Consider the following 14,006-nt stretch of genomic DNA (forward strand, 5'->3'; position numbering starts at 1 on the left):
TGTACATGCAAGGCAAACACTCTACGAACTTTAGCCCCAGCTTGTTTTGTTTTATTTTTATTCTGGTAAATTACATATAACACAGAAATCAGAGTTACCTGTTATGTTATGAACAATATTTAGAACTACTCATTTAAGGAAGGATTACCTGCATAACCATATTGAAAAGAATGTGAAGGCAAAGATGGGAGGTTTTTTTTTTTTGTCTACTTCCTTGGGACTGTTTTCCTTTCTGGTTTCCTCTGAGTGCTGTTCTTTCTGCCCAGTAATTCTATACTTACTGGACAGATATGAGCTATTTCTGCTGGGGAAACATGTTCCCATTTGTGACAATTCTCCACCAGAGGCACTATAATATATGACTGGTTTAGAACCTTAAACATATCAGAGTTTAAGGGTTCTAAACATATCAGAGTCTAATGTACTTTTTTATGTTCTGACACACGATCTTTAGGAAATAAATCTTTGCAGCTTCAGTAAATTTATTTCCTGTATTTTGTGATGCCTCTTGCTATCTGTCTGGATTTTTTTCTATAGATGAGCCTTTGAATCTGGTAAATATTTTTAGTGGCATAGTGATTAATCATTTTATTTAACTATGAACTATTATTATAAGAAATGCTTGTCTTGTTTTAGGAATAACCTGACTGCTTTTTCAGTTAATCAATACCATTTGACTGCCACTTTTGTAGAGGCACCTCTACTGTATACTGTAAGAAGATACAGAAGAGAGGAAAATATTTCTTGTCTTTGAGATATAGTTTAACATAAGCTTTTATAATTTGATGGCTGATAGTATTACTAATAATATTTGCAGAATACCCACCCTGTGGGAACTTATTTTTCAAAAGGTAGCCCACACTCATAAAGTGTTTGAATCCTTTGCAAGGGTGTTTGCTGTTCTTTTAATTGGCTGCTACTTAGAGGGGAAATCCAGTGTTTGGCTTATGAATAAGCCTTCTGTTTTTTCCTATGGCATTTTTAAGCAGCAGAGCTATTGGAATGTTATTTTCAAATGGCACATCATTTTGTAACTGAATGACCGTGATCAGACTGTTCAAGTCATGCTGATTTTATGTTCGTTTCTTCCAGATGTCATCGTTGCCAAGAAGAGCAAAAATACAGGTCCAGACTGCAGTATCCAAAGATGAATTTGCTTGCTTCTCGGAGTTGTAAGCCTCTTGGTTTAATATGGTAGTGGGGGAATGAGACATATTTTAAGGAGTAATGTGTTTGTCTCTTACAGACTTGTTAAGTCATTTGGGTGGAAGAAAGCTGTATCTTTTACATTCATTCATACAACAGTATTTGTTGAACTCATGCTGTGATCCAGCCTTTAATGTTGGTGATAAAGTGTTAAATAAGGAGAGAGAAAGTAATTAACTAAATACATAACATAGTATTTACACTGGAATGTAAGCTCCATGAGCACAGGGAGTACTTTATATTACATTAGAGCAGAGTTTCTCAACCTGTGCACTATTGACATTGTGCACTATTGTATGCAGAATAATTCTTTGTTGTGGGGCCTGTCTTTGGTCTTGTAGGATGTTTAGTTGCATCCCTGACTGCTTACCAATAAGCACCCCTCCCACCATTGTGACAATAAAAAATGTCTTTAGATAGTGCCAGGTTTGTGTATTTGTAAATTGTCCCCAGTTGAGAATCTTTACTGTATAGTGTCATGTTAAGTACTCTTAAGATATTTGTTAAAGAAATAAGTGATTAATGTTAGGTCATAATAGGTACTATAAAAAAATAAAGCAGAGCAAGGGATAGAGAACACAGTGATAGTAGTGGAAGGGCATTTTAGATATTCAGGGAGTTCTTTGGTGGATGTGCTGGAATCTAATAAAAATCTGGGAGTTGCTGTGATTTAAATGTGTTCCCCAAAGGTCCACTTATAAAGGCTTAGTCTCTGAATGGTGGTGGTTTTGAGAGTTGGTGGGACCTTTAAGAGGTGAGACCCTGTGAGAGGTCTTAGTTCATTGGAAGTATGCCTTCCAGGGGGATTGTGAGGCTCTGCTCTGTATCTTTTTGTTTTTGCATTGAGATGTGAACACTGTCTCTAATATGTGTTCCTGCCTTTGCCATCTGTTGCCTTAATCAGAGGCTCAAACAAATGGGGTTGCCTTATCTTGGACTTGAACCTCCGAAACTCAGGTAAATAAATAATTTCTCTGTAAGTTAGTTGTTCAGGTATTTTATTGTACCTTACATAGGAGAGAAATTGTATGGAAAGTTCTCAAGGATTAGCATTCCAAATGAGCAACACATCATTTCTGAGAGAGAAATGATTTTGATGTGTTTAGAGAACAGCAAGAAAACAAGTATGGCCAGTTCATAGTCATCAGGCACAGAGAAGTAGAAAATGAGATTGAAATGGGTAGGATATAAGGGGCTATGTCAGGGTACTAGAATTTTATTTGGTGTGGGTTGGGAAGCCACTGGAGGTTTGTGGATAGGGATATTACCTGATCTGATTTACATTTTTAAAATATCATTTTGGGTTTCTTGGTGGAGAACAGACTATGGGGGGCAAGAATAGAAGTGGGGGGGATAAGTTAAGATTATTATAGAAGCCAAGAAATGAAAATGGTAGGAAATGGTCTAATTTGGGATACATTTTGAAGGTAAAGGAGATAGGACATGGTGATGGATTAATTACATTTGGAGTATGAAGGAAAGACAGACATTTTTGAAATAATGGAAGAGGTATAGGTGTAAGTGTGGTGAAATCAGAGTCCTATTTTAGATTTGGTAAATTTCAAATAATTGTTAGGCATCCCTGTGAAAGTGGATATGCAAGTCTTGAGCTCAGGAGAAGGTCGTTTTGGAGATATGAAATTGAAATTCCTGTACTGACCCATATGACAAGATGACAAGATATATGAGCTAGCAAGAGAGCATGGAGAGAGGAGGAAGAGGGCTGAGGACTCATCTCCCTCAGGAGATTCCAACCTTTGGAGGGGAAGGAGGTGGAATTTGTTGGGAAAACATAATGGCAGCCGTACCCCAGAGAAAAACCCCAGCATGGCGTCTAAGGACTCTCCTTCTCTTCTTTGTTTCTTTCACTGGCGTGAAACATTCCCGCCGGCGCCAATGTTCAAACCCTGCTGGTAGGAAGCCTTAGCCCCAATTAGAATTAACTTCTTGGGCCCCGGAACTGATATATGGAAGAGCTTGCCAATAAACGGGCGACCTGTTATCTGCCTCAGCCCCTGCTACCTCTCTTAGACCTATATAAACACACAGCCATTTGTAATAAAGAGAAACCTCTTTGGTAATCTGTGTCGTGTGGTGCAGAGTTTTCCAGTCTTACAGTGGTGCCGGAAACCCGGGAGATGGTGTGCTCGACAAACCGAGCCCCGTCTCTGCCACCGCCATCACCAACGACACATTTTGCCCTTGTCTGTTTTATTTGGGCGCGCGCTCCAGTGCACTCACCACTGATCGGGCGTAGGTAAGTTTCCCCCTCCCTCTCCGGCTCACCAACTCCCTTTGGGCTCCCAGCAGGAGACGGGACCATGATCGTCCAGCACGCTCCTGACCCCCGGTAGGGAGGAGGGAATACACCCCGCTAAGACCTTCACTGGTCGAAGTGGACCCTCTGGCGACTCGCTTCCCTTTGAGGTGTGAGGCTTCGGGTCTACAGAGAGAGGCTCCCTGGTGTCTTCCTCCTTCGCAGAGCCGCGCACCGCGCCCGGCCCGCAGGCCCGGGGCTGCTCGCCCGCTAGCCCCCACCGAGCCCAGGGGAGCCGCTTGCCACCTGTGCGCCCCGTCCGGCCTGGGGCTGCGCGCACCCCCGCCTGGCGGAGCCGCTTTCCTTGACCTGGCCGCGTGTCCCGGCTGGCCGGGAGCCCTGCGCCCTGCCTGGCTCAGAGCCCTGCGCCCCGCTGGAGCTCTGTTCAGCCCCGAGCTGAACTTTTGGCTCGGGCTGCGCCCCGTTCCGTGGAGACGCGCGCCCCCCGCTGGAGCTGTGTTCAGCCCTGGGCTGAACTTCCGGCCAGGGGCTGCGCTCCGCTGGGGCTCTGCTCTCTCCTTCCTTCTTTAAACTTCTCGCTCAGGTGGGAAATTTTCCTGGCGCCAAGTGACTCCCGGCCTCGAACCTACAGGGTCACACAGACTGTACTTTGCGGTGACGACCGAGCTGTGCCCTCTGTGCCTACTCGCTGTGGACTGGTCACTTCGGGGATGCCCACGTGACCCTCCATCTGCTCTACGCTTCCAGAAAGCTCCTACAGGCCCGGGTTAATTCTTTTTCTCTTTTTGCTGTCCCTTCCTCCACTCTTTAACCATGGGTGCCTCCTTCTCTGTACCTGAAGGCTCACCACTCAAGTGTCTCCTTAAGAATTTGGCTACTCTGTCTCTCTCCCCAGATCTCAAGCCCCAAATTCTCATTAGATTCTGTACCCAAGATTGGCCCACATATCCATTAGATAATGACAATCATTGGCCTCCAGAAGGCTCGTTAGACCCAAACCTTCTTCAGGATCTTCTTAACTACTGCCTGTGCCAAAAAAATGGAGAGAGGTCCCATATGTTGAAGGTTTTAGCCTTCTCGCCCAACACCCCGCCCTCTGCACTTCCTGCTCTCCCCCTCAGGTCCTCCTTGCCTATAAACCCCTCCCTTTCCCTACTTCCGATCCTCAGCCTTCCGTTTCATCCCTTTCCCCCTGCTCTCTCCCGCCGGTCCCACCACCTCCTCCTCTTCCTCTGCTGAGACATCCCCTTCCCCTCCCTCTCCTTCCTGTCCGCCATCGACTGCCTTTCAGTCCCCCTGTCACCAGGTCTAAGGGACCCCCTCCTACTCCCATGACGATTGCACCCCTTCGTGAGGTAACTGGTCCTGAGGATGTTATTAGAGTACATGTGCCTTTCTCCATGTCAGACATTACTCAGAGAGGAAATTAGGCTCATTCACCACTGATCCCACCACTTACATTCGGGAGTTCCAGTGGGTCCTGCAGGCATACAGCCTTACACATCACGACATCTACATGCTCCTGGCCAATACACTTCTCCCTGAGGAAAGGTGACAGGTCTGGGAACTAGCCCAAGCCCATGCTGATGAAAATCATAGGACCAGTCCCAACCATCCCATGGGCCCTCATGCTGTCCCAGAGCAGGATCCTCTATGGGATTACAATACCCCTGGAGGCTTACAGTCTCGTGACCTTTTTGCATCCTGCCTCTTGGCGGGCCTAAAAAAGGCCACCCGCAAGGCCGTTAATTTTCAAAAGGTGCAGGAGGTCATTCAAAAGAAGGAAGAAACACCTTCAGAATTCCTGGATAGACTAACCAAGGTCCTCCAGCAGTACACAAACCTTGACCCAGAAAGCCCTGATGGCCGTCATGTCTTAATGACATATTTCCTGGCCCAAAGCTACCCTGACATTAAAGCCAAGCTTAAGAAGCTTGAATTAGGGCCCTGCTACTCCTCAGACCGAAATCCTCGTGGTCGCTTTCAAGGTGTTCCATAGTAGAGAGGATGAAAGCGAACGTCGTAGTCAGAGGGCTGAAAACGCCAAATTCCAAATGCTGGCCCAGGTCATTCAGAGAGTCATTACCACGCCGTACCAATAAGACACCCCCTGGAGCTTGCTTCAAATGTGGTAAGGAGGGACATTGGGCCAGGGATTGTCCTTCGCCGAGGATACCTTCCACCCCCTGCCCAAAATGCCACCAAAGGGGATACTGGGGGGTAGACTGCCCAACAACCCAGAGGGGAGGTTGGTCAGCCGCTCCACAACCCCAGCCTCTCCTGGGCTTGGCAGAGGAGGATTGACAGAGCCCTGGGCCTTCCCTCCCGACTATTACCATCAAGAAGCAAGAGCCTAGGGTCACCTTCCTGGTGGATGGACGCTTCATTACCTTCCTCTTAGACACTGGTGCCACATTTTCGGTCTTGAGGGAGTATTGGGGTCCTTCCACACCCTCAAAAACTCCTATTGTCGGGGTAGGAGGTAAACAGATCTTCCCTCAAAAAACACCCCCCTTATCATGTTATATGCAGGGATCCCTTTTGTCTTTCACACACTCCTTTCTCGTTATGAGCCACTGCCCCATTCCCCTTCTGGGAAGGGACATACTCTCATTATTGAAGGTCACCATTCACATATCACGCCACATCTCCCCCGCCTCTCATTTCCTCATGATTTTCCTAGGGACAGATACACCTCCATCATGCACTCTCCCGCGACTATCTAAACCAGTTAATCCTGAGGTTTGGGACACAACTACACCCTCTATGGCCAAATGCAGTCCTATTCATATTGTCTTACGGGACCCTTCAAGATATATTAGTCAACCACAATATCCACTCACAACCACAGCCCTCCTCGGATTAGAACCCATCATCCAGGATTTAGTACGGAAGCGATATCTTAGGCCTACACACTCTCCTTTCAACACCCCCATTCTGGCAGTTAGGAAACCTGACGGGTCCTACAGGCTGGTTCAAGATCTTCGCCTCATCACCTCCTCTGTGGTTCCCATCCACCCGCTAGTACCCAACCCCTACACCCTTCTCTCTCAGATCCCTGCTACTACCACCCACTTCTCGGTCCTAGATTTAAAAGATGCCTTTTTCTCTATTCCCTTGACCTCAGAATCTCAGGATATCTTTGCTTTTACGTGGACTGACCCTCACATCCGCCATTCTCGTCAGCTTACCTGGACTGTCCTCCCACAGGGATTCAGGGACAGTCCCCATCTCTTTGGTCAGGCTCTTGCCCAGGACCTCACATCCTTTCACCCCACCTGCCCTGACTCTACTCTCCTTCAATATGTCGATGACCTTCTTCTATGTAGTCCCTTTTGGGAACACTCTCAATCCCACACCACCCAGCTTCTCAATTTCCTAGCGGATAAGGGATATAGGGTGTCTGCCCACAAGGCCCAGGTTTCCCAGTCTTCTGTCACCTACCTTGGTTTTCGCCTTGCACTGGGGAAAAAGGAAATAACACTAGATAGGAGGCAACTCCTCTCTAATCTTCCGGTGCCCCATACGAAAGCCGAAATACTATCATTCCTAGGACTAGCAGGTTATTTTAGGGCCTGGATCCCAAATTTCTCTCTTCTAGCCAAACCCCTGTATGACCTAGCAAAGGGACCCCTGGTGAATCTCTTGCCTCCTCCCCCCGCTACCACTTTCGCAGACTTCAGCAACTCCTCTTAAAGGCACCCACCCTTCACCTTCCTGATCTTTCAAGACCGTTTCATCTATATGTCCATGAAAAAGGGGGGCAAGCACTTGGGGTCTTGGGTCAAAATTATGGGCCTACATTTGCACCTGTGGCATATTTGTCCAAACAATTAGACCCTACCATCCTTGGGTGGGCCCCTTGCCTAAGAGCTCTGGCTGCTGGACAAATTTTACACAAAGAAGCCTCTAAGCTGACTTTCGGGGCCCCTTTAACTATCCACTCCCCACATCACTTGAAGGATCTTTTAGCTTATAAGGGCCTTCAAACCCTTCCTCCATCCAGAGTTCTGTCGCTCCTCACTTCCTTTTTGGAAAACCATAATATTACGTTCCTCCCCTGCTCTGCACTGAACCCTGCCTCACTGCTCCCAACGACCCCCACGTCTGACACACCAACTCATAATTGCTTGGAAACCTTGGATGATTTCCTCCCTTGCCATTCTTCCATTTCTGAGGGACCACTCACCAAGCCTGACCTTATCTGGTTCACTGATGGCAGTTTCTTTAGGCAGAACGCCACTCATTACTCTGGATACGCTGTAGTTTCATCCACTGAGATTATAGAGGCCAAAGCTCTGCCTTCAGGAACTACCAACCAGCAGGCTGAACTTATAGCAGCCACTCGTGCCTGCCTTCTTGCGCAGGGCAAATCCCTCACCCATTATACTGACTCAAAATATGTCTTCCATATTCTATTATCCCATGCTGCAATATGGAAAGAGCGAGGCCTACTTACCACTAAAGGTAATGCGATCACTAATTCGGCTCTTATAACCAATTTGATAGAGGCCTCCTACTTACCCACTCAGTTGGGAGTTGTCCATTGTAGGTCCCATCAGAAGGACGGCTCTCTTATCACTGAGGGCAACGCCAAAGCTGACCAGGCGGCACGAATGGCCGCTGTCACTTCCAATTATGACCCCCCTGGGGGACATATAATGGCCGCTTTAGACTGTCCATCTGAAGCCCCTACTTCTTCCAGTAAGAACAAGGATCTTTTTGAGTTCCTCCATACTCTATTCCATTCCAGTTCTCAGTCTTTGACCCTCTTTTTACAGAGTTTCTTCTCCCTCACCCCCTCTGACAAAGCCATGCTACAGAATATAGCCTCCAATTGTCAGATCTGTCAGCGGAGCAATCCTCATACTCCTTTAAGGCCTAAACCGTTTCCCTCCCACCAAGCCCGGGGACACATTCCTGCTGCTGACTGGCAGGTGGACTTCATCAATATGCCTGCAGTACGGCACACTAAATACCTCCTTGTCTCTGTGGACACTTTCTCTGGTTGGGTTGAAGCATTTCCCACTTCCAATAAAAAGGCTTCCACTGTAGCTTCAGTCTTACTGACAGACATCATCCCCAGGTTTGGTATGCCCACTTCCCTACAATCCGACAATGGCCCTGAGTTTATTTCGAGGATCACACAAAAGGTCTCTCAAGCCCTCTCCTTCAAGTGGCATTTCCACTGTCCATATCGCCCCCAGGCTTCAGGGAAAGTGGAAAGGGTAAATCGGACTCTGAAGGAAGTCCTTACCAAATTAACAATGGAATTAAACTTAGACTTGGTCAAACTCCTTCCCTTGGCTTTGCTTCAGATCAGAGCTCTCCCTAAGAAACCATCTTCACTGTCTCCCTTTGAGATAATGTATGGAAGACCTCTTATACCCCCTGGGTTGGTCATTTCACAAGGGCCTCTCACAAGAGATTTGTCTTTACCTCTCTTGTTTCATCTCCGCTCGGAACTCTGGAAATATCAAGACTGGCTTCTTCCGGACCCAGACTCCTCTCCAAACCTTCCTCCCTTAGCACCTGGGAGTTTAGCCTATTATAACACCCTGGAGGAGAAAGGGCCTCTTGCCCCAAAATGGGAAGGCCCCTATCCTGTCATTCTCTGTACCCCCACCGCCGCCAAACTTTCCTTACCAGGAAACCATCTCACCCCCTGGATTCACATTTCTAGGTTGAAGCCATATTGCCAGGAGGCCCCATCTGCTGACGACAAGACTACCACAGAGGAGCCTCAAGAGTCACCTCCTAGACCTCCCCTTTACTCCTGCTTTCCACATCCTAACTATCCTCTAAAGCTTCGCCTGTCTCGTGTAACTGCCCATACTCCACCATGACTTCCACTCTTTTAAGTGGTATTTTTATAGTCATCACCCTTCTCCAGGGGACATCATCGTCCTCCTCTTATACTTGGAGATTCAAAGTCAGAGAGACATATGTCCAAGGCAACACTCGTTACACTCTCCTAGTTTCTTCAGTTGATTGTGCCCCTACGGGATGTAATGCATCTATCTTCCTTTCCCTCTCCTCCCAGAATTCTGAACTTTTAAAAAAAGCTGCTAGGCCTTACCTTTGCTTCTTATATGATCAGACAGAGGATTACTGCAAATGGTGGCCCGAAACCTATGGGGGGTGCCCCTACTGGTCATGCAATATTCATAACCCACGTGTATGCATCGGGGATTCCTGCGTTGGAAATTTCAGATCGATTTCGGGGGGCTATCAGTTGGCTATCACTGACCCTAACCATCCACGCTGGACCTCTAGGGTAAATGCTTCCTTCTACTGTGACATATCCTCTCCCACCCCCTGTGGCTCCATCTCCATCTCCCGAGAAATTCAACCCTCCCAGCCCTCAGTAGCTATAATCTCTACTGACATAAAGCATTCCGAACAGCAGTTGTTAGACTCCATACAGGATCCATATGAGCCTAATGTCGGGAGTCCACCACAGTATTCATGGCTACGACTACTCACTGAAACTGTAACCTTCTTAAATATAACCCTCCCCACCATCACACCAACTGATTGCTACTTATGCGCCTCTCTGACTCGACCTTTGCTTGCAGCAGTTCCTTTGAATTTCTCGGCTTCTGACCTCTCAAACTTCTCCACTCCATCTGCCCGCTATTCTCTCCGAACCCTTTCACCCGACACTCCATTATGGGAGCCAGAGGAGTCTAATCATGCTGTGATTCCCCAACGCTGCCTCCTGGGCTTGGGTGTCTCCCAGTCAAAGTTTTGCCACTCTAATATCACCTTTAACTTCACCCTCTATGCACCACCTGGCTCATTCTTCTGGTGTAATGGTTCTCTCATCACTATCTTATTTACCAACGCCTCTACCCCATGTATACTGGTGACGCTTGTCCTGCAATTGACTCTCTATACCCCAGCTGAAGTGCAGGCCCTCTTGTCTCCCCCAGTGCAGAATAAGCGGGCTGCTTTCCTTCCAATATTGGTGGGTCTCTCACTGGCTGTATCTGTGGCAGGAACAGGAATTTCTGGTGGAGCTCTAGTGCCGCAGTCCGGCTGCAGCATAATAGCCAGGGGGTGACGAACAACTTGTGTATATTGATACAGCAGGAGAGGGAGCCGTTTATTGTAGGATAGGAGGGGTATTTATACATTCCACATAGCTTATCTAATTAACATAAACTCGATACAGCAGTCAACCAATAAGGAACCTCCACACTTAATGGCTCACTGGCATTACTTCACAAACCACTCCCTCTGGCAAAATGCCAGGCGCCATCCAGACTTGTTTACAGACTCTAATATTTCCCCCTTTTGTTTAATTTAAATAACGACCATAGTGGTTTTTACACAAACACCATAAACAATCTGCTACAAGCAGAAGGGGAGGATACAAAATGCCACAATACCAAGCCAATTGATGGCTCCATGCAAAAAACCCTTGGAAAAATTATACCAGCAATGACACCGTTAGCAAAGATACCGAGATACAATTTGTTGTAGATTACAGTTTGTTGTCTCAGTCCAGGTAAAGCAGTGTCTCAATAGATTAACTCACAGTCCAGGTAAATCACAGTCCAGGTAAGTTCTGCAGGCAGCTAGCTTAAATCACAGTCCAGGTAAGTTCTGCAGGCAGCTAGCTTGATCTGAAGTCTTGTCTGGTTCTCAGCAACACTGGAAATTCTTCCACCTTCGTCTTCACTGGCACTGGGACGAAGACAGGAACTCCGGATAATGCTAAAGAAAATCTTGTAGTATTCCACTAAGAAAACAACCTTCTGAACAATTTAGTATATTATCTCAAGGTTTTTTTTTACATTTGAAATAAACCTTAATGGTGCTCATTACTCATTAGCTTCCAGGTGTGGGAGAACCATTGTAGTTACTGGCCTTGGAAACGATCAAACTTCAGGGATGCGGGCCGTCTTCTGCCTGTAGCATACCGGGCAGCCCCAAATGGCCCCGGAGAGAGTCTGGGGAGTGTTCCGGACTCAAACTGCCACTGGGCACAGGGAGCAAGAGCCTTTGAGACTGTGCCTCCGGGTCAAGTTTGGATTTGGGCTCTCGAAGTGGCATCCCGCTCCCCAGGTGGGGGGGCGGGGAAGAGCCGGCTGCTGCTGCTTGGAAAATCCTTGCTACACCATGACTGGTTCGCGCATGTGGCAGCCACCGCGCCGATTCACGCACCCTCTGGTAACAAAAAGTATTCAGTAATAGCCTTTTGGTGCAACTTTTTCCCTGATAATCCTTCCTCCTCTGAACTTTTTTTTCCTTTCTGATTAGAGTTCCTTGGCTTCTATCAACACATGCCCTAACTATTCTTGGTTCCACTGGGGTGCCTCCTTCCCTTAATTTACTTCTCACCCCTTCCATATTTTCATCACAAAGACAATACAACATTTCAAGACAAAACAAGACACAAACATACTGTATCAATCTTCTCCATTTTCTCAAAATGGCCATTTTTCCTTTCGCCCTATCTGCCTAGGGACAAGCAGATTTGTTCCCGTCCTATCTAGGGACGGGCAGCTTTTTTTTTCATCACTTACCCGTGAGTGTCCCGGGCTCCCCGTACGGGCCACCATCTGCTGCAGTCTGGCTGAAGCAAAATAACCGGGGGGTGATGAACAACTTGTGTAGATTGATACAGCAGGAGTGGGAGCTGTTTATTGTAGGACAGGAGGGGTATTTATACATTCCACACAGCTTATCTAATTAACATAAACTCGATACAGCAGTCAACCAATAAGGAACCTCCACACTTAATGGCTCGCTGGCGTTACTTCACAAACCACTCCCTCTGGCAAAATGCCAGGCGCCATCCAGACTTGTTTACAGACTCTAACATTTCTCTGGCAAAATGCCAGGCGCCATCCTGACTTGTTTACAGACTCTAACACTCTAGGACACTCCTTATGGGCTGTACAGGACTTAAGTTCTAAACTTGAACAAGCGCTCACTTCTACGGCAGAATCTCTAGCATCTTTACAAAGGCAGGTCACATCCTTGGCTCAAGTTACTCTTCAAAATCGACGAACTATAGACTTACTCACAGCCGAAAAAGGTGGAACCTGTCTTTTCTTGAGGGAAGAATGCTGTTACTACATCAATGAATCAGGCCTTGTGGAAACTGATGTAGTCAAGCTCACCGACTTGGCTACCTCTTTGAAAAATCCACCAAACCAAAACCCATTTACTGCCTTCTTTTTAGCCCACTTCTAGCTGTTGCCTCTTTTAGGGCCCATATGTTTTCTTTTCCTGATGTGTATGTTCCTGCCCTGTCTGCTTCGCTTCCTACAGGGCCAATTACGAAGATCTCTAACCAAACTTTCAACCAGCTTCTGCTTAGGTATTACCAGCCTCTGATGACCAATGAACTTCCAACACCCTCAAGAGAACAGCTCACTTATTGCTGAAGCCCACTACCAGGCGCTATGGAATGCAACGGACATCAGACAGCGGGAGACAACGAACCTGGAGAACCTTTTAATCTGCCATCCTGGATTTTTAAGCCTTTATGTCCTTTTAAGCCTCCTTATGGCCCTTGGCCTCTTCTCTGTCAGTCCCCCGTCATGGAACTTCTGCCCAAAACTGACATTTGCTTTAATTTTTATCTTCATCCTGTTTTTGTTCGCTCTGATTTTCTTTAGGTGCTGGTGACGCCATGTCAAGGCAATGCTTTCAGTATTTCCTAGAGTCTCTGTTACAGGACCAGTGGCTGATACCAACTATTTCCTCCATCCAGGACTGGTTCGACGCCATCGACGACTTGTGGTTTCAGGGAACTTTCATAGACTTCACCCCTACGGAAGTAGCTGTCTATAGCCACTGGGTTTTATTTCTGGTTGCCATGATATCCCCAGACCTGCCCCCCGAACATTCCTCCACTTCCCTTTCTAGGCCCCACGCCACCCCCACACAGCAGGAAGCAGCCGGATCTGACCAACGACGCCCCACTTCCTAAGAAAACAAAAAAGTGAGGAATGTTGGGAAAACATAACGGCAGCTGCACCCCAGAGAAAAACCCCAGCATGGCGTCTAACGTCTCTCCTTCTCTTCTTTGTTTCTTTCACTGGCGCGAAACGTTCCCGCTGGCGCCAATGTTCAAACCCTGCCGGTAGGAAGCCTTAGCCCCAATTAGAATTAACTTCTTGGGCCCCGGAACTGATATATGGAAGAGCTTGCCAATAAACGGGCGACCTGTTATCTACCTCAGCCCCTGCTACCTCTCTTAGACCTATATAAACACACAGCCATTTGTAATAAAGAGAAACCTCTTTGGTAATCTGTGTCGTGTGGTGCAGCGTTTTCCAGTCTTACAGAATTAAGAGAAATTAAGGGGAAACTTTAGAGAAGGAGGAACACTAAAGGATTATGACTCCATGAAGGCATGTGGAAGACATTCTCTAGGGGTGAGTGCCAGATGCTGCTGAGGACAGGTGTCATGGGGAATGGGAGTTGACTTAGCTGCCTCAGAACTGCTTCATGTGTAACAAAACAGTATCAGTGTTTGTGTTTTCTTCCTATTAACAAAAAT

General features: G+C 47.0%; 1 protein-coding gene across 4 annotated transcripts in view; it reads left to right on the forward strand.

Annotated features, from left to right (window-relative positions):
* The window catches only part of Srbd1 (S1 RNA binding domain 1), a 280,519-nt gene that overhangs the window by 22,866 nt on the left and 243,647 nt on the right, over positions 1 to 14,006 (forward strand). For all 4 annotated transcript variants that reach the window (XM_058573455.1, XM_058573456.1, XM_058573458.1 and 1 more), the window contains one exon: positions 1,093 to 1,172. In XM_058573455.1, coding sequence (XP_058429438.1) covers positions 1,093 to 1,172 — 80 coding nt within the window. The remainder of the gene's footprint in view (positions 1 to 1,092; positions 1,173 to 14,006) is intronic.

The sequence above is a fragment of the Marmota monax genome, unplaced genomic scaffold, assembly GCF_021218885.2.
Source record: "Marmota monax isolate L192 unplaced genomic scaffold, Marmota_monax_Labrador192_F-V1.1 WCK01_AAM20220418_F8-fsc00015, whole genome shotgun sequence".
Taxonomy (NCBI): Eukaryota; Metazoa; Chordata; class Mammalia; order Rodentia; family Sciuridae; genus Marmota; species Marmota monax.